General features: G+C 44.5%; 1 protein-coding gene across 15 annotated transcripts in view; it reads left to right on the top strand.

Moving 5' to 3' along the window:
* Nucleotides 1-10,032, top strand: part of LOC144931700 (microtubule-actin cross-linking factor 1-like) — a 244,250-nt gene extending 234,218 nt beyond the window's left edge. For 10 of the 15 annotated variants that reach the window (XM_078855898.1, XM_078855897.1, XM_078855893.1 and 7 more), the window contains 7 exons: nucleotides 425-542; nucleotides 1,106-1,138; nucleotides 2,299-2,367; nucleotides 3,359-3,603; nucleotides 5,835-5,948; nucleotides 7,189-7,312; nucleotides 8,796-10,032. In XM_078855898.1, the coding sequence (XP_078712024.1) occupies nucleotides 425-542; nucleotides 1,106-1,138; nucleotides 2,299-2,367; nucleotides 3,359-3,603; nucleotides 5,835-5,948; nucleotides 7,189-7,312; nucleotides 8,796-9,067 (975 nt within the window). In that variant the 3' untranslated portion in view covers nucleotides 9,068-10,032. The remainder of the gene's footprint in view (nucleotides 1-424; nucleotides 543-1,105; nucleotides 1,139-2,298; nucleotides 2,368-3,358; nucleotides 3,604-5,834; nucleotides 5,949-7,188; nucleotides 7,313-8,795) is intronic. The other 5 variants (XM_078855899.1, XM_078855891.1, XM_078855889.1 and 2 more) reach the window with 3 other exon arrangements.
* The last annotated feature ends 14,844 nt before the right edge of the window (nucleotides 10,033-24,876 follow it).

The following is a 24,876-nucleotide window of genomic DNA, read 5'->3' as shown; positions in this document are numbered from 1 at the left end:
TAACATTTATTTACTGAACATTTGTGGCCAATCACTGCTCCGAATCAAAACAAACGAATTCTTGTAATTCTTGCCTTTTAAAACGCTCTTATTTCTTGTTTTTTACCTTAAAAGTCAGTTGATTTCTGTACAGTGAATCTGCCTATCCTAGCACGTGAGCTCCCGTAACCTTTGTAAATATACAAAGAAACACCCTTTATTTTACTCATAGAAATGAACGTACGAGATGGGGGGGGGGGGGGTGGTAGATGGACAACACCGTTGTACTATGGGAGATTAGTACGATTAACAGAGCAGCTTGAATGTATGTCAAAATACATATATGTTTCTTACTCCATATTCTTGGCCTCGTAAACTGCGGTCAGAGCCCATTGACCATCGCCCGTGCGGTTGCCTGCTAACGCCTCGCCGTGCCCTGCGACAGTTTGGAGACTCGCAGCAGCTGCGCCTGGTGCGCATCTTGCGTAGCACCGTGATGGTGCGCGTCGGTGGAGGCTGGATGGCTCTCGACGAATTTCTGGTGAAGAACGACCCCTGCCGAGGTACGGGTGATCTCCAATCCCTCCTTCCTTCGTTTTGCCCTCGCGACCTCATCATACCGATTCCCTTCGCGCTAAATGTGCGGCCAATTTCATTACGGCTGCGCAGGTTTTCCGCGGTTGTGCTACACAGCTAGCCGGCGTGTTTTAGTTGGTCGTGCCGCGTGTTGTTCGGCCCGGGCACGTGGAGCGAAACGTCGGGACGCCGTGCCGAACGACGAGCGTTGAAACCTGAAAGCTCGTCGGCGATTAACTTGATTAGATCTAATTGCCAGCCACTGACGTTTTAATATAATCAAAAAAGATCGAATGTAAAGTATATGGTGTTCTATTGCCAAAGCTTATACTGTTTTTTTTCGTCATAACATGTAACACGTTTCTATGACATGCTGGAAAAAAGTGTCGTTCGGATGAAAATATGCCATTGCATTGTACTTAAGTGGTGTGTTATGTTCCCGTGTGTGTGTGTGTGTGTGCATCTGCCTGTGTGTGTGCATCTGCCTGTGTGTGTGTGTGCTCTTTCAAATTCTTTTATTTTAATCTTCCTGTTTATTTCACATGGCCAGAGCAAATCAACTGGATGTGGCACTTTATCAAAGGTAGTTTCTGCCCTGCCCATTGGGCTGTGTGAGATTAGTATGGTCGACAGAGCAGCTTCAGTATATACCTTTCCCTTATTCCACATTTCGGCTTCGTAATATTCGGTCAGAGCTGTTCCTTGTGGTATGTGGATAGGCTCACATCTTAGTATCCACCGCATGTCCCTGAAACGAGTGCCTCTTTGTCCCAGACTTTCCAGACTACATTTTTACAAATTGAGCGATGATGTAAGCGCCAGCCATAATTTGAATTGTAACGTTACGATTTTCTCAACATTGATACATTCATCATACGTATTTGCAGTTGAATTGAGAGGCAATAAGCGTAAGATCAATTACATTTACAAAAATAATTGACTCGTCTATTTTAAGAATGCACTGCCACCTTCAACAAGACGAATTTTACTCGTTCATAAAAAACTAAATTCGGCGTATGCAAGAGATGGCGTATATTTGTGAAATCCTGGTCTGGAAACTCATAAGAAGTCAAACCGAACTGTCAAGCTGGGCAATTATTACACAACCTTGCAATGCCGAACTCCAAGCTATAACATCTGCCATGGCGGGCGTTGGGAACGTTTTGCACGATCCTCAGCATGGTTAATATGGCAGCTGCTTGCTCCGCTTCCCCCCTGCAGCTCTTCCTTCAAGAACGAAACGGCGTTTTCTTTGATCCCTACTTCCATCAATCCCATTGTGTCTTAGTCTGCATCTCTGGACCTTGCATAAGTCGATGTTTCTCTCTCGCGCTGCCTGTGGCGATGTACATACGGTGCCTGCCGCGGAACGCGTTTTTAAGAAACTTTCAAGCAGTTTTGTCAGTCTTTCTTTTTTGCCATTCCCCTTGTTTAAAAGTGGACGAAAGTACTCAGACGTTTTACAGAAATTATAGCAATTTGTCCGAGGGAAAACTAGGAGCACGCAAGTTTGTTTGTTATTTTAACTCGAATTGTTTTGCATTTGAGACCTGTAATTTGGTGCTGTGCTCTATATAGCCTTAAGAGAGAGGAACCATTGTGAAAATCGGGCGCGCGTGCGCGATATAAAAATGTGTTTTTCTTCTTCTCCTTAAACGAAGCTGTGTCCAGGCCTGGTGCTTGCTCCTCCTCCTCCTGTGTGACACATTCTGCCTTTTGCCTCTTGACTCACATTTCTTCTAGTTCACCACCACGGGAATAAAATGCTGCGCTCGGAGTCAAACTCTTCAATAACCACTCAGTCTGCCATAGGTTGGCAACGTTTCTCTTCTCGTCTCATTTCCTTGGTTTCCCCCCCCCCCCCCTGCTTTAAATAAATGTTTCCACACAGTGGCTTGATTTATTCAAGCTGCACAAAAGTGTAATGCTCTACTAACCTTTAGTCGGTGTGTGTGTGTGTTAACTTTAAGCCTCCCTCCTCCTGCCTCTGCAGTTATTCCCGCATGTGTTTTGTTTTTTGTTTGTGTCCGTGCACGTAGTGTTGGTTTATTAATCTTTCAAGGGGATGGCGCTGCGACCGCAGAAAACCCTTTATTTGCCACTTTGCGATTTGATTGTGATCTTTAAACAATGTATTTGCAGCTTGTTTGTGCTTTTTTTTATGTTGTTCGAGTGTTTACGACAACCGTTTGCTTTTATAAACTCGGTTTTGTCACGTAAGCTTCATTCATATTTAGAGCAAGGCATGGGAGCTGAAACATTGTTAACCTGCTTTGCAAACAATATTTCCAAGACTGTTTGCCTGTTTAAGAAGCTGCATGTGTTCATCATGAAACCATGTATGTGCTTGTTTTAATTGTAATGAAATTCAGATATTTTGTAACTTTTTTACCAAATGTCTGTATTTGTTTCTTTATATTTCCGTATTGGACTTTGCAACCGATTCCATCTCGCGGCAAGGCAGATGCAATGAGCTCCTTAATCCCCCTGCCTCTGTCTACCGAGCACTATAAACTATCGCTTATGGTGGGGTTAAGTGTGGGTACTCCCACCTCTTCCAATACGCGTCTGGCCAGCGTGGAAGAGTAGGCCAAAGTACCCTCGTGCTCCCTCTGGTGTACTCCCTTCCACCAGCAGTTGATGCGAGCAAGCAATTTCAGGCCTGCAAATGTACTCGTGGCTAATGATATATATATTCTCATGCCACAGCAGGGGCTGCGAAATTACAGTGCGGGCACACCTGAACTGTGCGTGTTTTTATTTCTCTCTCTCTCTCATGACTGCTGTCCGGTTCCCACCACAGCGAAGGGTCGAACAAACCTGGAGCTCCGTGAGAAGTTCATCCTACCCGAGGGAGCCAGCCAGTCCATGACGCCCTTCAGGATGCGAGGGAAGCGCTCCCGCCCGTCATCCCGTACGGCCTCGCCGACGCGCGCTGGATTCGCGCACTCTCACGGCCACGGGCACGCCTACACCCCAACGCACAACAGCGGCAGCTGCGCAACGCCGCCCTCCTCGGGCTCCTCCAATACCCCCAGCACGCCCAGGGTGAGTGCCCCAGCGGGGGGGCATCCCTCGCTATTTGGGGAGAGCGGCCCGGCGGCACATTTCCGCAGCGCGAAAAAAGCCACCGCCGAGGGAGTGAGAAAGAGTGGCCAGCTGTGTGTGCACTCCTGTGTGTGTGTTTGTGCCGTGCAAGGCGGATTGCATTTCGTTGGAAGCCAGCTTCCTGTTATGCTATATTCTGCCGAGGCGTAATGGTTAGAGCGATTTATGCTGCTATACATTTCCACGCGATAAGCCACTTTGTTGAGCTATCATTTGTGGCTGAGTCGCTTCTGAAAAAGAGCTACATAGCTCAGTGGGCCTTACCTGGTAAAATAAAAAAAAGTTTAGTTCGTTAGCACAGTGGATTTGCAATTCAGAGGTTGCCAGTTTGAAGTTCGGCATGGCAGATGACACCGTTTTCTTAAATTCCCCTGCCGCCTTTGTCCACCCCAGCAATATAATTGGGTTACGCCACAGTCAGTCAATCGCCAGGTGGCATGTAGTGGGGTAAAGTGTGGGTACTCACACTTCATCCAAGATGTCTGGCCATTGTGCAAGAGTGGGCCAAAATAGCCCCTGAAGGGCATCGCTAGAGCTTCCTGTAGTGGAGGCCCTTCCACCAAGCAATGCCATGAGCAAGCAATTGCTGGACTGCCCTGATCACCTTTAAAGTTGATCTGATAACTGTTTCTTGCATTGTGCATAATCGTTCTGAAGTTTGATGGAAATTGTCTCAAGTGTGCCTCTTGTATTATTGTGAATTTACCTACCAAATGATCTTCGTGCAAATGCTATTTGTTCATTAGGATCATTGTGTTTATAGTTGTGTTTGTGTAATGAGCAGTGATAACGGAGCAGTAACATGGATAAACACCAATGCCATAACACATACTTGGCAGGTACCTGGCCTCCAACTATCTTTGGTAAAAACAGTTGTGCAATTTGCCATGTAGTGTCTGTGTGCAGAACCGAATGTAATTTTGCACTGTCTGCTGTCATGTGACAACAGATCTTTGTCACTTTTAAAGACTTGCCTGTTTTGTTGTAAAAATGTACTATTATTTGAATGAACACTGCTTGCATGGCAATATAATGAAGATCATCTCAGCTAATGTGTTTTCTGTACTGACCTATAGCTCATGAGAATGTATGGTTTATGTAGTTTGCAAGTTAATCGACAAAATATATGTAGAATTATTTTTTTACAGTTGGCTGGGTGCCGAGGGTGCAGTGAGCACGGCTGAAAATCTCGGTTAAAATCCAATCAATGACCCATGTTTAAATTGGCTTCTCCCTCGCAGTGAGTTAATGGTCCCAGCCAAGTGATCGATTACTGTACCAAAGAATATAATATTAAGCATGGTTTTGCCCCTAATTTAACAATATTCTAGTTCTGATGATAAACAAAAAAACATCCCAAGTAATTAACATATCTAGAGCAGGGCATGTTGTTTCGAAGCAATTGAAGGAATCTCAGAAGTAGTTCTGCGATGTCCGCTTCTGTGGGACGGTCTGACATTGGGTTAGCTATACTTTGACAGTTTTATTTTAAATATACATGTCATATATTCTGGCATGTAAGCAATGGTGCAAGTCAGATTGAAATTACTGCAGAGAGCATTAACCTTTATGAAGATTTTGTGCATGCATGAATCTACGCGATTAATGTTACCCTCCTATTATTATGAGATACGTTTTGATCGCATGCATGTTGCTCGAAATTAGATTGTGCGTGTGTTTTGCGCGTGCGTATCATTGCTTGTGGCAATGAAGAATTCTGTGCAAATATTAGCTTGTAGATGCTAGCGCACACCTTCACACGCAGGCTTCCAATAGACTGAGGCTGCCCTCTACAGTAACAAAAAACCTCCATTCTACGCTACTGCATTCTCATTCTTGGTTTGATTTTGTGAACTCACATGCTTGGTTTATTTCACATAACATTTGGTATGCATGCAAATTGGAGTGTTTTATCTGTGCGTATACGTATATGTGTATACGTGTGTATATATATGTAATCATATATATAAGCTTTGCTTTATTCTTATTTAATTTTGATCTCCCCTTTCCCCCTCCCCCCCATGGCATAACCCATCCAATTCCACTTTTTTTCTGTCTCCATTGAATCAAACCCTTCCAAACCTGGCCTCTGCCATGCCTCTTTCCCCTCCCATCCCAACAATGTGTTGTGTCTTCTGTCTCTCCCTCTTCATGGTTTCATCGTTCTCCAGCAACCTTCAGCTTTGAGCCTTAGCCGCAATTATGACAAGCCTTGGCTTGTCAACAGCAAAACCTCAACGCCAGCAAGGCCAATTGGCCAAGACTGTGAGAGTCCACCCTTTGAGGTACGCAAACAATGCCAAGTGTGCCTCGGTACTTTAAGGAAGAGTGTCGATTTGAGTGGCTGTTTCTCTTTCTGCTGCCTGCCCACTGGGAAGAGGTTTCCGTGTTCTCGGTGCGGTATCGGAAATTGTATAACCGTAATCCGGTCACGCTCGATATTTGTTGTTGTTGTTGAGTACATGCTTTGATAAACTGCTTCGAACGTGTCTAATATTGCATTACTGAGGAATGGAACTATTTTTTTTTTTTAGGATTTTGGACTTTAATCATTTGCAACACAAAGTGTGTTGGTTTTTTTTTCTGGATGGCTGAAAAGTACAGGGCGATCCAATTATAGACATCCCACTGTTTTATTACGACCCGGCTCTTGTGGTTACAAGAGGAAATTGTCTGCCTCCCACCCCCAACTTTCACCTTGTATAACCCTGTTGGAGTTTTTGTTTCCTTGTTGGGCTATATCTGAGACCACACACGTGTCTGTGACAAAATCACGAGTCACCAGTCGCCTCGACTTACGCATGACTGAATAACAACAGCAACCTACGTGTGACTAAGTATATGAAGAGACAACGAAAGTTATATAATAAATGGATGGAGATAGGTGGGACACACGTGTAAATGTTTTTCCCCCTCATCTTATATTAATTGTATTATAGTGGGATATCTGTACATGGATCGCCCTGTATCAACAGCAAATGCTACTGAAAGGAATACAAATGCAAGCTAACATTTTGGACATTGAACTTGTGGATGTCCATAGGTTCGGCTTGCAATTGTATTCCTACTAACTGCATACCTCTTGTATTTTAACAATAATTTTCAGCCATCAACAATCCGCTGCTGAAAGAAGGCCTCCCCATGCCATTGCAGTCATGTGGGTTTAACCGTAAAGTACTTTATCACACTAGTCAGTCAGAGTTGGTGAATGGGGGGGGGGGTGTCCATGACCTGTTCAGATATCGCCACTGGTGTTTGCCATGGCCAGGAATTAAACTCAGGTCGTGCTGAGTTCACGGCATTATGTGCTATACAACTATAAGGATCACCCCTCCCTTGTATTTTACCAAAGAACACACGCTAAAGTAACCCCTATCAATATTGGCTGCAAGATTATTATTTTTATCAACTAACTTATAAGAGACTGTATATTGAGTTACGAAAATAACGGAGAGATGTGATGAACAGCATGGTAGCGAGGCCCTAATGTGATATTATTCACCGTTCTTCACATGCCCCTGGCAGGTCACTCCTGTGCAGGGCAGCAGACTCCGGCCTCCGGGTTACCTGTCTGGCAAAAGCCTTCACACCGGCGACGACAGCCTGACGTCAGACTCTGCCTCCGAAACGCACCCACCGTGCACGCTAGGTGAGTTGCTTGCATTTCTGGGAAGGTTATTTTTGGTAAAGTCACGTAGAAGGGAAGTAATACAATAATAAAAATAAAACATAATAAAATAATTCTCACGACGTTTCGGCCACAACGCAAGCAGCCGTCCTCAGGTGAAGACCAGGTCTGTCGGGGAGACAGCGTCTGAGGACGGCTGCTTGCGTTGTGGCCGAAACGTCGTGAGAATTATTTTATTATGTTTTATTTTTATTATTTTATTACTTCCCTTCTACGTGACTTTACCGAAAGAACCAAGAAGATGAATCCCTGCAGTCACGAAAGCTTTAAATCGAAATTTAAGGTTATTTTTATTTAAAACTCCATTCCACGCTCGTGCGAACGACTTACTGCTGAGTTTTCAGAATAATAAGTGCGGGGGGGGGGGGGGAAATTGTGGCAGTCTCAAATGTCCTCGTTTTTGTTGCGGTTCATTGTAGTGGAAGTGTCGTGTGGTACATGAGTGCTCTTCAAAAATAATGATTGTATGATTTATTTTTAAATCCCAGGTCTTGAAAAACACTCTTGGTTTCAGTGGGCTGTTACCTAGTCACAAAGGTCACCTTCTATATTATCTGTGTGCATACTCATAGAGCAATGCGTTGGCCACAGTAAATAGCTTCAGGTTATTTATGTATTTGTATTGTTATTAAGACTTGATGATGGTCTCCCTTAAGTAGCATTTGAAAGCTGTTCGCACGAATACATCCTAGCAAGTGAAATGTATAACTTTCATAATATTGTTCACATTTGGCGGTGATATTTGAATGTTACAGTGCTGAACATTGCATGGATTCTATGTCTGGCATTTAATGAGTGTAAATATGATTGTAGCCAGAGTGCAGTGGTTAGCACGCTGGTCTTTCAATTCAGACGTAGCTGGTGTGACCATTGAAACATTGGAGAAGGTTATTAAATCCCCCCCCCCGTCTCTGTCCACCCAGCAGTATAAATGATTACACTACAGATAGTCAATCGGCATGTTGCATACAGTGGCGTGAAGTGTTGGTACTCCCAACTCTTCCAAGGCATCTGGCCATCGTTGAAGGGTAGGCCGAATATGCTCTAGAGGGCCTCTCTAGAAATAAGATGGCGCAAAGGCATGCAAAAAACAACACCAGGAAGGCACCGCTCCCATCATCGCTTGTGTATCGTGTCGGTCACCACCACATCGCACGGACAGTTCTCTCAGCCTTGTCTACCACTAACTCATGAGAGATTTGAAAGTGTGGCTGTATTATCGCTTAGGCAACCGACTCAAAAAGGGTCGAAAGTGAGGCCATCTATCCAGGCAGCGGTGAAACATTACGGACTCGTCAGTAGCGGTACAGTCATCAGCACCATCTAGGGCAAGGAAGGGAAGGCCCTTCTATGCCAGCATTGGCTTGAAGAACGCACTTGCTGAACCGCGCCGTTCATCCCCGTTCTTACACATGTTTTGCGTGTGCGCGTGTATCACCTGCAGCCGATTCAAGCCGGTCCCCCAGTCGGACGAGCAGTGCGCTTGGAAGTCGGCCGGGCAGCCGCACGGGCAGCCGCCGCGGCAGCGAGTCGTCAGAGTTGGACGCTTCGGAGCGCTCCATCCTGCAGTCGGACGGCGAGCCGCGACCCGCCTCGCGCACGGGCGCCCGGCAAACGCCCAAGGGCTCCAAGATCCCCACCACCAACTCGGCCACCAAGCTCGGCGGCCCAGCGTCCTCCTCCGCCTCATCGGCCAGCAAAGGCGCGCGCAGATAGTGACCGGGGCGGCACCTGGGCCTCCCAACCCCCCCGCCCCGCCCACCACCTCCGCCGTCGCTAGACGAGAGCTGAAAGAGATGTAAATTATTTGTGTAAGAATAAAGGAGAAAACAAATAAAATATATAATAATGGAGCTTGCAACGCAGCAGCAGCAAAAGTGACCTTTGTTTTATGCTACGGATGGCCTTACTTATGTAATTTGTGCGTTTTACAAGGAGGTACTTTGTGAACGAATGTCCATAATAATTGTTCATCTTCATTGTTGTCGCCGTCGTTGATAATGTTTAGAAATAGCTCACCTCTTCACCTCTAATCTTGCTTTGCACGGGAGATGTGTCAGAATTGGATGGCCTGTTTTTGATTGTTTGTAAGGAGACAAGCTTTCGGGGCTCCGTGGAGCTCTATCCATCTTTTGTCACTTTTTTTTTTTTAAGTTGTCTTCGGAGCATAAATTATGTGTGACGAAGGCTGCCGAAGAACTTTATATGCACGAACAATGCTATCCATTATTGTCAAACACTATGAGGATACCTCAGTAGAAGGTGAACTGAAACTGCTAAGCATTGCATGGCTCACACTAACGGAACACTAGGTATTAAACGTACACTAGGATATTAAAATAAAACTGAAATATCTTCAAAGGGATATTTAACATTGAAGACTGGAATTTCGAGAAGCTTGACTTTGTTTAAAATGAGATTAACCGAACTAACTTGGCTGAAAAGCAAAAGCGTATGTAAGCACTATTTCCACCCCCCCCCCCCCCCCCCCCCGTTTATATCGGATGTACGGAAATGAAATGAACAACAAATCAAGCCATTTCTAGCTTCAAATAAAAAAAAATGGATTTCTTTGCCAGATTTTTCTGTTTCACCCAAGTTTAAACACTACATTAGCAGTTCAACAAATTTTATTTTGTACAAAAGCAGATGCGCTTGCAATAAAAGAAGCTTGAACAGTTTTCCCGAATATTTTGTATTTGATTTTTGCTTCATTTCGTGTTCATGGTCAACAAATATTTGTATTCGGTGTTACAGACATCAAACGCATAGATATGCCATGCTTTGATATATTTCACGAACATTTGCTGCTAAATTCTGATCAACGATAATGGTCACAACATTTGCAATGCTGTTTATGTATAATTAATTGAAAAACGATGGTATTATATGGGCACCTGTATAGGTCTCGAAGTGTATGGGTGACATTTTCATTAAGGTTGCGATAGTCATGTTTGCGAGATTTAATTAATTATAACTTTCTTGCTCCATTGATGGCTAACATTGTAATAGCAATGTTTCAAATAAATTGCTTGGTCTACTGCAAGAGTACTTGTGCTAAATACGAAAGAAAAATTCTGCTATTCTAAAAAGTTACATAAGAGTAATGTTTAGCTTTTTTTTTAAGCAGAAAATCTTTGGATGAAAAGACACTCAAAGATGTGTCAATTATGTACTCCACTTTTAATTCATTATCCCTTATAACACGTATACACATCCAATCAAATGTATGATTTTTTTAGTAGAGAAAAGTCTATACATCACGTGAACAAGTTCCTTTTTGCTGCTGCCTTACATTTATGCCAGGGCTGTCCAATTTGCCCCGTGGGCTAGAATGAATCTCGTCTAATGCAGCCCGCGGCGTTACTCAAATTACCATTTAAAAAATGGCGCCCGTCACGTGTTTTTAATCACGATGATAACATTTACTGCGCACAACTCTGTGGACTAATTACTTGGACGGTCTTGGTCAGAATAGAGCAGTGCTTCTTAACCTTTACTGCAGCCTTTGCACCCCTTTGGTTCCCAATCGTACACAAAAATGTGTAACGTTAATAAATACGTAGGTGTGATGAAACAAAGTCGTTGTTACGTGGCCGTGCTTAATTTGTGTATCGATGATTTGCCTTCTAAAAAAATCTGCCGATGTCTCGCGCCCCCATGGAGGTGCGTCCACCCCAGGGTAAGAACCACTGGCGGAGAGGATGTGTGGAGTCACTGGAGTGGGGAAGGGTGCAGAGGGAGGTCATGTGAACCGAGGACCGCATCCTCGCGGTCTAAGTGCTGGAAGCGCGTTCACAATGCATCTCACTTTCATCATTCTCGCTGCATCTCTCTCGTATCTCAGTACACAGTATTCACATCTCTCTCATGTCTTCCGTATAGCTCTTCCGAATACTCCTGAAATAAAGTTATAAGTTGTCTCATAATAAGGCTGTGACCTCTGGCTCTGCATGTTAATCAATACAACCGTCAATTCACAAGGTGTGCACACCTTTACGCCAATGGCATTGCTTAGAAAAAACTTATGTTGAAACATCCTGCACTGCCATCCCAAAATTGGCCTATTTTTTTTTTACAGAGTAATCTGCACCAAATGGAGTGTCACCTTTTAACTGCACCATGACCGGAGATTATATCTGTTCAATTCTTTTAATGGAATACAATTTGTGAGCATCACCATTTAGAGCATTGCTTGATACCTGCTACAGATGAAGTGTGTACCCAATGACTGCTCTGCATTATACTGATCATGAACTGTTAACCTCTTAATGGGATCGTGGATCATCGACTATTAGGTGGCCGTCTCGTCTTATTGTTGTTTAATGATTGTCGTGCGTGTGCCCACTGGATCTCGTGAACTTGATTGGCCATGCGTGTGTGTGTGCGTATTTATGTTGAACTTATATTCTTGGTTCTTTCGGTAAAGTCACGTAGAAGGGAAATAATAAAATATTGTTTTATATTTATATTATTTTATTATTTCCCTTCTGCGTGACTTTACCGAAAGAACCAAGAATATGAATCACTGCAGTCACGAAAGCTTTAAATCAAAATGTATGTTGAACTTCTTTCGCACCGTCACTTCCATGTTGGCACCGCTCATTTGTGCCTGGACCAAAGCATTTTTGGAGTCATGACATCTATCCTTTAATAAAAAAAAAACCCCAAAGCAGTTATAATTCGGTAGATCTTACCAGATAGCTTAACGCTTATATACTTACACAGATGAACTGCTTAAACGTATGCCAAGACAGAGGATATTCGGATAGATATCAAGGCGCGTCTTGTTAAGTGAACTTCCGGTGTGCTTTGTTATAAATTCAGCGCACAATAGGACTTAAGAGCAGTCCATAACTCCAGCTGCGTGCCTCAAAGCGTTCTCCAATGATCAGCAGGGACACAGGGCCACACCTGAAGCAGCCGTGTGGGGTGGTTTCAGGGCAATCCAGTTTGGAGACCTCACCTCAAAAGCCTCACCCAAGTGAATGGTAAATAGCTCACTTATACGCATTGCTCATTTTTTTTGGAATAACATTTTTTGCGTTCGTGGTCTGCAGTTATTTTAAACGTGCGTACTATAATCATGCTCTTACACTACGGGCGAATTAACAGTTGTAGGTGAATACCAGCTGTAGGTGTTTATAGTGCTTTACTTGTTTAATACAGGAAGCATAGATTGTTGTAGGTAGATGCATTTTGCTGACGGAGGACACATTTATTGGGCTGCAACTGTAAAACAGCCAGGTAGTGTTGACAATTTGAGAGAGCGTGACGTTCCCGCAGTATAGTTTGAAAATGAGTGATAGAACTTAAACGTGCTGTACAAAGCGTGAAACGTGGTGTGATAAGTTTCAACAAATCCCAATTGCAGACGTTGATGTATGCGACTCCATCCAGGATCAATGCACCAAAATAACCGGTTTTTTATTGGGGGGGGGAGGGGGTGGAAATTGGTAATGATTATTTTGTTGAAAGTGGAAAGGGTTGTTTTCTTTACAGAAATAACTTAAACAGTGAAACAGCATACACGTTTAAAACTAAAGATGGATCCGTTCACCCACCCCCCTTTGTTCAGATTTCACGACGTATAAGTTGGTGTCACTTGTAACCAAATGAGGTCCCAAAGAGATTGATTGTTGTAAAGAGGGGTGAGGGGGGGGTTAAGCGAGGACAACTCGAGTGAAATCATTCATGGACGGGCCCACGGTACAGCCGGTGTACGGGAGAGCGAGGGGATTTGGGGTTGAGGACGCGAAATTTTTGGAGTTGCCAGGAAATAATAAGTAGGCGGTAGGATACGGGATTGGTGGAAAATAACGAGATGGAAAATAATGGTGGGGAGGAGGTGAGATAAAAGTGGTGTCACGAGGAGTGGACAGGAGAGCGAACTTCCACGCTGTGTGTATGCACACTTCTCTTGAGATGGCACTTTATTGAAGACACGGTGACACTTGACATCAGGCGGAGACCCCCACTGCAACAGCCCCGAGTCTCCCGCGCATCTCCCCCTTTTATACCGACACGAGGCCACGCTTCCCCTTCCCGAACTTTCTCGCTGACTCTGGACGCTCGCTCCGCCGGTAGACTCCAGACTCCACCGTCCTCTTCCATCGCCTGACCACGCTCTCTTCTCGAACATTCCCGTCGCCACTAGTCCCTTCGCACTCGCAACTGACTCCCTTGCCATTACCTCCCGTAGCCACTAGTGCATTCGTACTGTAGGCTGACTCCCCTGCCATTACCTCCCGTAGCCACTAGTGCATTCGTACTGTAGGCTGACTCCCCTGCCATTACCTCCCGTAGCCACTAGTGCATTCGTACTGTAGGCTGACTCCCCTGCCATTACCTCCCGTGGCCACTAGGCCCCACACACCGCATGCAGGCTCTATAGTCATTACACATGCACACAGTCCACACAGTTGTCCCACCTCCGACCACAACCCAGCTGCATATGGGTGAATTAAAACGGAATAGAGCGAATTTTCGGTAGAAATAGGTTGGCCATACATGAGAAATCGCACAAACCGAACCCGTATAAATCGAGGGACACCTGTATAGCGTGAAACAATAATGTTCAATGACCAATGAGGAATCGCGTGAAATCTGTTAAGCAAAGCATTGATATTTATTTAACAATATGCAAAAGCAATATCGAAAACATAAATATAATTGAAAGAGATTCAGCAATCGAAAATTACAAGGCAGTTGGCAGGCTCAACATTCAACCGACATCTAATTTACATTTACTTTCTAGAATACTAGCTTTACTACCCAGCTTCGCCCGGGACTTGGATTCTCGACGCCCGGCCGTCTTTGTCTCCCCAGTGGCGATGTTCACACCACGGTTACTCGTTTGAGGCTGAGTCGACCTAGGGGAGGCCCAGGACCGGTTCAAATGATCGTCACAGGTGGTGGTAGTAAGTGGGAATCGAACTCGGGTCGCCGAGTTCATAGCGCAGCGCACTAACCACTACACTACCGCTCGCCCCACACACGCGCCCCCCGTCCATAGGTACACATACACGCGCTTGCTACAGACACACATCTTTAACGGTGCGTACGGCAGTAAACGACAGGATATTGCTGCGCGAAGAACGTCTTAGACCTGCAAAACATTTGTATGGCACTTTACTCGCGGAGGGTTGGGGGGGGGGTGCGTGATGAGCAGGCACACTGCGTTACGCTTCCGCACGCGCGGGTCACATGACAGATGTGACGTCACAGCTCACTTGCCGTGCAAAATATATGCATTATTGCGCCCCCCCCCCAAAAGAATACAAAAGTAATGTTTTTATAAGTTTTGCATGGTGTACATTCTGGAAAGTACCCACATGGCAAATTTCACGTTTTTTGCATGTCGGGAAGTACGCTAAACATTTTCAACAGACACACATTCACAAATTTCCCTTTTTTATATATATAAATAGCAGTAAAACCCGGCGTTGCACGGGTCTTCACGTGTTGTCTAAGTTGGAGGCTTTGTATTTTGTGGTTTGCATGTGGACGCGTTCGTAAAAAGAAAGTTTTTCACTATAAATTCTTTATATGCGTGGCAGCGAACTTAATATATAGGATTTAAAAATATATTCGCCTGTGAAGGACGCGGGGATCGATCCCGCGACCTTTGGCATGGGAAGCGAGGGCGCTACCAACTGCGCTACTCCGCCACGGCCTCGATGAACGGGCCAATCGCAGCGCTAGGAAAACCAAACGGACCAATCGTGTCTCGCAAATCCCTCACATTTCGTCCAATGAAACTGCGTATGGTCCGGCGACACACAGACACACACACAGACAGACAGATTTGCGATTATATATATAGATTACCATTCATCCCATCCACAGCAAGTAACACCTGTCGACATTTTGAGAGGGACCAGTTACTTTTTCATTAAATAGCTTAAACATGAAGGTGGCCGAAGAACGTTGAGACTGCTTCATTCATTTCTTTACACCAATTTTTCAGTGAGTATAAAACAACATAGAAAGGAAAACATTGACATTCCGATGTTATCGTAGGGATGGCTGCAACATCGATGTCAACGCATCAAAACCAAGAACATCGATGTTAACGTTGTTTTATTTGCCCCATGCCTACTCCACGAACGGACGAACGAGCCAAAGGTAACCCGCACAAACGACCCAGGTGAGAACGCTCTCCGCAGGTTCGCGTCACCATGGGACGAAGCGGGCTTCAATGCATTGAAGACTCAGTTCAACTCCAGGCCATGGTGAAGGTTTCCTAAGGTTTCTGGGAGTTCCTCAGACCACCCCACAGGTGCCACCTCTCAGCCAACAGCAATCTTGCCTCCACAGAATATTACTTTACATATTACTTTACATAATATTAGTTTATAGAATACTTTGCATAATTTAACTTTACAGATTACTTTACAAAATATTAATGTACAGAATACTTTACAGAATATTACTTTTCAGATTACTTCACAGAACATTACTTTATATATTACTTTACATAATATTACTTTACAGATTACTTTACATAATATTGCTCTACAGATTACCTTACATAAAATTACTTTACAGATTACTTTACAGAATATTACTTTACATAATACTTTACAGAATATTACTTTACAGATTACTTTACAGAATATTACTTATTATCTACAATATGTACACCTGTTCGTGACGGGTGGGCGATGGGCGACAGGAAATTTCGTAAAAAAATGTGACCATCGTTTGTTTGGCGTGAAAAACACAACATCCAAAGGAAAACATCAATATCCTGATGTATCAGTTTGCGTTGCTCATCCCTCGACTTAATAGCCTTATACGGTAACGTTGGGAGTCTTTGCACGTTTATATGTGTGTGTGTGTTTAAGCAGATTCTGTTCGGATAGCGGGGGCTAAACGGGCGCAGCACGGGCTGGAGAAGAGATGGACTTGATGCGGTACAGGATGATGTTGGAGCTGAGCGGACTTGCCCAATGACTGGTTTTTCCAGCGGTGTCACGATCGGCCGCTGTGGAGGAGGCTCGTGAAGGACGCGACTGGGCAGTTGGAGGCAGTCGCCCTCCAACAACAACGGAGGGCGGAGGAGCGACGCTCACAATAATCAGAGCGCGCGCCGGGTGGATAAAAAGCAGCGAGTTGGCACAGGAGGGAGCCTCTTGCCAGTCATCTCAGTCAACCCATGGCACCTGGGTTTGTCACTTGGCCTCAAGGTCCATAAAATGACGTCACGCACCTAGGGGGGGAGGGGGGGGGTCAGACATTTGTGACGATGTGTGACGAGGGGGGGAGGGGTTGAGAAATGTGACGTCACATCAAAATGCGCAACTTTAAATACATTTTAACAATATAATTGTTATAACAACACTAATTTTGATTAATTTTCATTATTAACTATTTGATTATTTAAATTGACTAAGGTCACCTTTTATTTATTCCTTTTGCTTCTCCATGGGAGAATGGAGAAGCATAAATTTGTAATTTTGTTGAATGATTGTTATTCAACATTTTCATTTTAATGATTCTACCAGGGCTTTTCATTCTGTGGAATGAAAATGTGGTTATTATAATTGTACTCTCCATTTTGCTTCGTTCTGCTACAAAGTTTCAAGTATTTTTTTAATAGTTATAATTACTTTTAATATTTGATAATTATGAGAAATTTCAATATAATATTCTGAACATCTGCAGTTTCGTTAGACGTTGGATATTTTCAAGTGAATTTAATGCAAAATTTTAGCTTTCCAACGCCTCCTTTTTAATACGTGTTTCTCCTACAACATCAGAGTGCAGCGCCACTTTAAATACAATGACAATAGTTTAAAGTGATTTGAAGCATGTTTTATTTTTAAAATGGAAATATGTTTTTTGGGGAGGCAGAGCTTTGTGACGTCATATTTGAAGGGGGTCTGACTTTTTGTGACGAGGGGGGGAGGGGGGGTCAAAAATCGGCCAAGATCAAGGCTGGTTTTCGTTAAGTACCCCCCCCCTTCCGCTCTCAACAGCCGAATGGACTCGCCTGGCTCCGCCCACTCGCCTGGCTCCGCCCACTCGCCTGGCCCCGCCCACCGTCACAGACCTGTAGTGACGTCACACACTTCGAGGCGGTGTCGTGAGGTTGACGCTCCACGTTTAAGCTCCCGACAACCACGCTAAGTTTTAGCTCCAGGATATTCACTGAGCTCCACTTACAACAGCTGCTTTGGCCATGGAGTTCATGTTCTTCAAACTGCTCCTGCCGCTACTGCTGCTGCTTCTTGCGGGGTTCCATCCTTCGGCTGCAAAGCCCGTGATGTCCAAAAACAGCATCAGTTCGCCCGAGGGTAAGAGAACCAGGAGGGATAAATAGAGATCCTAATCTTCTTGGTTCTTTCGGTAAAGTCACGTAGAAGGGAAATAATACAAATAATAAAAATAAAACATAATAAAATATAGAATTGTATTTTATTATGTTTTATTTTTATTATTTCTTGGTTCTTTCTGTAAAGTCACGTAGAAGGGAAATAATAAAAATGAAACATACTAAAATATAGAATTGTATTTTATTATGTTTTATTTGTATTATTTCTTGGTTCTTTCGGTAAAGTCACGTAGAAGGGAAATAATAAAAATGAAACATAATAAAATATAGAATTGTATTTTATTATGTTTTATTTTTATTATTTCATTATTTCCCTTCTACGTGACTTTACCGAAAGAACCAAGCAGATGAATCTCTGCAGTCACGAAAGCTTTAAATAGATATCCTAATTCCACCAGGAATCCACTGAGCTCCATTAGGGCTTTACACGTGCGCCGATGATAATAGTGGCATTGTTGGTGGATGTGAGCAGCAGTGGCGCAGTGGTTAGCGCGCTGCTATACAAACCCAGCAACACGAGTTCGATTTCTACTCATGGCCAACACCAGTGATGATTATCCGAACCGTTCATGGTCCTCCCCGAAGTCGACTCAATCTCACATGTGGACTGTACCTGTTGTGTGGTGTGCAAACATCGCCACTGGGGAGACAAGGGTGATCGGGCATGGTGCTGACAACCCACCCCATCGTGTACCGTGTTGGGCTTCATAGTTGCTTGCTTACAGCACTTGCCTCAACAATTTGTTAAGGCTATATGAGGGGTCTTTGTTTTTTGTTTGTTGGTGGATGTTGTGATGCAGGAGATGGTGTTGAAGGCAATGCTATATGGTTGCCTTGTAGTCCTCATGGTTTGCTTTTGCCGATTGGGATGGTGTTGATGCCGTGGTGGTTGTTTCAATTATGGGTTTTGTTGGTAGTAGTCGTTGTGATGCAATAGTAGCAATGTTGATGCTGGTAAATATGGACGTAAATTGAGGTCCTTCATATTGGTAAAACAAAAGCCTGTTTTATTATGTAGAATTTTATTATTTTATTATTTTCCTCCTACGTGACTTTACCGAAAGAACCAAGAATACGAATCCCTGTAGTCACGAAAGCTTGAAATCGAAAAATTTACTTATAAATATATACAAATAAAAATGTTTTTTTTTATCTTATCTTGGCCAACAGCACGTGTAACCTCGTGGTTATTTTAGATCCTCATGCTTTTATTCTCCGACCAAACGTCGCAAGTCTATAAGACATTCTACCGATGCCAGTGTTACATTGCCCGCATATGGAATATTCTGAGACTCTCATCCATGCCTTCATTACTTCTCTGTTGGACTACATTTAAACTCGCTCTCCCACGGTTTCCCTGCTTTGCTCATTTCAAGGTTAAAGACGGTCCAGAATTCTGTTGCGAGGCTCTGGTGCCGTACTCTGAGAGCCTTTTGAGTGCAGAGGCTTCGGTGCAATCAATGCCAGTAAAAGGTTTGGTGTCATACACATAGGATGGGTATGTGATGATTTTTCCATCCTTACACGTTGGTTCTGGTGGTCGGTCGGTCAGGAGTGGAGCCGGCGATGGGAATGTCCGGCTGGATTCAGCGGATGCGCGGCGTGAAAACGACGACAGCTCCCCCTCCGACCAGCACGACTGCCATCCCTCAAGCACCTGACATGGCCCACAAATCTTCAGGTAATTATCTTATGATTAATAACCCTCTAGCCTTAACTCCAAGCCCATCCGTAATGCTAAACATAGCCCTAACTGTAAACCCTAACTTTGTAAGTAGCGATTAAAAAATAATAGGCTTCACCCTTTCTGGCAATAATATAGGAAGTGTTTAAGATTTTCCCACACCAAATACACACCTACTGGAAGGCATCGAGTCTGCATTAACCACAAATGTTTGTGGTAAAACATGCAAACAAACATGCTTTAAAAATTAATTACTGTCCTCGAGACTAATTGGCCTACACCAGAGACAGCCTCTTTTATCGCCTTGTCTCACCAGTGTCAGACCAGAGAACGCCAAAAGGAATGCAAATATTAAAGCATTAATAACTGGGGTTGAGCAATTATATTGCTGTCCCTAACCCTGACTAATTAGGATGTGAGTCACCCCTCTTGATATGTTGCTGAAGATTAATGTGTTTGTTCTCCATTGTGTGTGGACGCAGTCTACAAGACGGTTATCTTGTCCGTCCTGAGTTCCATAGGGCTGATCGCCCTGTGTGTTGGTGCAAGGCTTCTATACTGGCGTTTCGTGAGGTGAGTGTGATGATGATGATGATGAGGGTAAAATGCTACAGGGTCCAGGGAGCACATGTTTCTTAAAATCAACCGCTCTTTTCCATTGGTTCCATGTCAACCTCCTCCCTTCCATGTAAAACACTGCGTATGTTCTTTGTAAAAACATAATTGTACAATGTTTGGAGCCAAGTGTAAGCCCTTCATGTTAAAGTGACTTGAAGAAAAACGAAAAACAAACAGCCCTTATCTTGTAGCTACACAACTAATCAGCGTGTCCTTGGCAGTTTAGCACGCGTTTTATTTGATGGTACGATGAACTTCTGTAAAGTCAGTGTCATGTTTTGAAATGAATAATGCATCCAAAATCGCATTCTTGCAAAGCAGCATCACCCCATGTTAGACAATGGTCCATGGAAACAGATATCACACAACGAAGTGACCTACACCACGGGGCAATAATTCCCCATCTGCTTTTACAGAGTAACGTCTACCACGTAACTCTCAGAGCTCGAATTTAACAGAAAGCAATGCACTTCTCAGCTCAATTTCATCACAGGCAGCTACGTGTAGAAAAACATCGCAGCAGTGCCAGTTCACACCAAGATATCACTACACCAACGAGCCACCACCAATCAGTGATGAATAAATAACTTTAAGAAGCTTCAAACGCATGTGAAGCTTTGTGAGACAATGTCTAGATGTGTGTGTAGTAGAAGCTAGGACAGGGGTCGGCAACCTCTGACTCTGGAGTAGCATGCGGCTCTTTAAGGGTTGCTTCGTGACCTTATTTATTAAGGACCGTCTCGTATTCACCACAGTGCATTACGGCTGTTGAAATATTGAGGTCTTTTTTTGCCGAATTCGAAAAAAACGGTTCTTGTTATTTTGATCGCCAACCCCTGATGTAGGAAGATAAGAGCACTGTGCAGGAATATAGGAACCCATGGTGAACACTGCACAAGCCACGTGCACTGCATCCTAACAAGGCAACCTTTCATGTCTAGACAATTTTCTTCTGCTTCTCTTTTGCACTTTCTGTGGTAGCTTTTCACCACAGGCTGCAGATGACGGTGGCGAAGCCGATCTCATGAACAATGATGAAGAAGACATGCCACCATCACTTCGGAGCGATATCTCACGAGCCTTCAGGGCAATTTGCCAATGCATAATGCCGCAACCAAGGGCCATGGATGAAGAGGAAGAAGAAGCCGTTGCACCAGGCGGATGGTTTATGGAGATCCTCACTACCTTGGTGGAAAGCTTGAAGCCTGAGCCAGGGACCAGCAGCAACACAGAAGGCGGCGGTGGCGGTGGTGGTGGTGGTGATGATAACAACAAGACGCACCATAAGGAGAAGAACCAGAAGTCAGGTGAGAGAAGTGTGTGTGTGTGTCTGTGTGCATCTACCAGTCATTTCCAGAGGTCGCAAACGGGTTTTGATTCCTTACCCGTACCCGGCCGGGTACGGGTAAGGGAACGAGTACCCGGCCGGGTACGGGTACTCGTTCCCTATCCGTACCCTACCCGAAATGAGTGACAAACGGTTACTCACCAGTGACTCACGGCCTACCCGTACCCATACCCATACCCGTACCCGGCCGCACCAGGGTCGCAAACGGGTACCCGTACCCGGCCAGGTATGGGTAGCCGGGTATCAGGTAGGGTACGGGTATCGGGTACCCGGTAGCGACCTCTGGTCATCTCGCACCTCCTATAAGCACGGTAGGCTATGTATTGTACAAAAGAAATTCAAGATACCTACATCTCAGAAAATCTATGGCAACTGGATCGGTTCCATGACCTCCTGCCAGCGAGCCTTCACTTGGCCTCAACGTGCACGTAGCATGGCACACGTGCCGTGGTGACTTCACCGTCACTTGGTGGAAAACGGGAGTTGTGTTTTACAGATTGCCTTCATGATGATACACCGCTCGTCAACATTGGCAGAACATTTAATTGCAATAGTCATGCGATGCTACATGACATATCAGGCTACAGAGTGAAAAAGCTCAAATTTTGTTCTCATGAACAAATCCTTCATCACCAGATGAAGTCAAAAATAGTTCAGAAGCAGACCATCATAATAATTAACGTGGCTTATACCAACTCAAACGCGTAAATAAGTAAAATGAAATTCAACAAACTATATTTCTACGGTAGGTGAAATATTTATGCCTGTTGTGGATAAAGACACCCACTGAAATGACTTCATAAGTAGTCATGTCTGTGACATCTCCCCTGGGAACATGCTATGTAACACAGGGTGTGACACAGGTTAGGATATCACGAAAATGTATATGTGAAACTTCGCAGTTGGTCGTGGTTTCAAATACTTGAATTTTCCTGCGACATTAGTAGCTGCTCAGCTCCAAGGGCCCACTGCATGGCATTATCAAGGCTCTGTTACGGCGTAGGCTCACTGCGAAATGACGCGTGGTGTTGTGGTTCTGCTCCGACTCTGTGTGGCCTCGGTGAAGAGGCCACTCTCCCCTGCTTGCTGCTACTTTAACATGATCTGTCCCCTTGCAGGCAAAAAGAAAGAAAAGTTCAAGAAACTCATGGCAAATAAGAGAACGCAAGCAAAGAAACTTCACAGCAAATTCAAGACGGGCTTCAAGAATAAAATGAAAAAATGTAAATGTAAGAAGAAGCGTAAATAGTCGTGGACAGCAACTCCATTCCCCGACAACCCCTCCCCGCTCCTCCTCCTCTTCACTCCGAACATTTATGAATCCACATGATCACTTCTCTCGTCATATCGCATTCCCTGCTCCCTTCTTCAACTCTTCACAAACTTAATGATCCCTCGTTTAGCCAAAACAGATTGTTGGGGCAAGGCCGGGTGGTCACGCCCGGCTGCCTTTGTTTCCCGAGTAACGATCTTTTTGCATTCACCATGGCCTCATTTGAGTTTGAGTCAACCCACAAAAGACCGAGGACTGTTGGCCGTGAGCGGTACTGGAATTCCAGTCTCCGGGTTCATAGCGCAGTGAGCTGACCACTACACTCCCAAGGATGGAAGGTCCAGCTCCTGCCGGGGGGTCTTCACCGTATCAGCATGCCGGGCACAGAGGGAAGCTTCGTGTCCGTGGAAAGCAAGCCAGGCCGAGGCTGCGGGTTCTCCACTGCTGCACTGCATGGACATTACGGACATCGTCGGTGGTGCGGGGGACTCCATCGCCGTGGCCCCCTTCTCCCTCCTGGCTCCAGCCCCTCGCCGCGTCCCCCTTTGTCTTTCCAACTTAATTTTGGCTGACTACCTTTCAACCCCCCAGCTTTCTGTCGCTTCTCAACTACGACCAGGCCTATCCCAAACCCTCTGTATCAATCCATCTTACTTGGCTGCATCAAAACCTCACCATGTATAATAACCCAATTTACTTTTTCAAATTATTGTGATGCTCGGTACAATTTTATAATTGCTGTAAAGCGCCTTGTTAAATGCACTATGTAAATATCATTAAGATAAGATGCACACTTGCACAAATGCTGATATACATGTAACATACCACGGAGAGATCGAATCACAGTTGTAAAACTAATAAATACTAATTTTATTTGAAATGTATTTACAAAGTCTTTGTGCTTCTGTTGAACAATGCAATATTCACATTGCCATACATGATTCTGCAGCTTCACACGTGGTCACTCCTGCGAATGATCTGTTTAATTCCCAGCCAGGTCCGTCATCCCAGGCTTGGCTCAGAGCGCACATCCTCTTTCTCACTCGAGCCTACAATCCTCAGATTTATACTCGCTGAATCATAATGTTTATTTCAGTCTGCTTTGAAAACCCATTGTCTTTGTTGTGGAGACGCGGTCAGATTTACAATAACGCCAATGCCATTCACTCTCAAATATTAACATTATTATTTGAGTGCCTACGTACTAAGGGGCCGTCCATAAATAACGTCACGCACCTGGGGGGGGGGGGGGGGTCAGACATTTGTGACGATGTGTGACGAGGGGGGAAGGGGAGGTTGAGAAATGTGGCGTCACATCAAAATCCACAACTTTAAATAAATAGACAACACGTTCTACTTAATTAAATAGACTGTTTAGTACATGTTTTACCCTACAACATCAGAGGGCAGCACCACATTAAATACGCACTACAATGACAATAGTTTAAAGCGATTTGAAGCATGTATTTTTGGGGGGGGGGGGGGCAGAGCTTTGTGACGTCATATTTGAGGGGGGGGGGTCTGACTTTGTGACGCCGTGTGACGAAAGGGGGGGGGGGAGGCAAAAATCGTCAAAATCTCGTGACGTAATTTATGGACGGCCCCTTACTCCGGTATATGGCTTTTGAGATGCATCTCCTCGAAGCGTGGGGTTTATCTGGTTCCTCCAGCTTCCTCTGGCATGGAAAAAACAAGCGAGTCTTCGAGACTCGGTGTCTTTCCAGGCACACTCATTTCTTCTGCGTCATCTTGCATTAGCAGCATCCGCGTATTATCTTATCATTGACTTCGTCATCGACTTGTGTAATCGTTTAATTGAGTTTGCATCATCAACGGCATCTGCATGTCTCCGAGCCGTATTTCCACCGCTGTCAGACGAGAATAGCTCGTAAAAATACTCGAAAGTTTACTTTAAACAATTTATGAATAAATTGTACAATGGTACCAAGAATACCCATGATTTTTTGTGGAATGGGTTGGTACTGTCGCGATAGAATGAGGGATGTAAAGTAGATACCACATCCAACTAAGGTTACCCTTGGCGTGTGCTTACCATTTAAGGAGGTATAGAACAGCAATCTACAGAAATAGCGATTTCGATTCCATGCCCAAACCCATGCTCCAACCCATATTAGCTCGACCCCATGCTGTAAACCCATGCTCAAGACACATACCAGATGAATCCCATGCTCAGATCCTTCGCTGGATCCGACTGCTTGTTGTGGCATTGCTTCCCATTGGCTGTTTAAGGCTAATGCGTAAG

Source organism: Lampetra fluviatilis, chromosome 4, assembly GCF_964198595.1.
Source record: "Lampetra fluviatilis chromosome 4, kcLamFluv1.1, whole genome shotgun sequence".
In the NCBI taxonomy this organism is placed as follows: Eukaryota; Metazoa; Chordata; class Hyperoartia; order Petromyzontiformes; family Petromyzontidae; genus Lampetra; species Lampetra fluviatilis.
The sequence above is the reverse complement of the archived record's forward strand: the minus strand, read 5'-3'. Positions and strand labels throughout refer to the sequence as shown.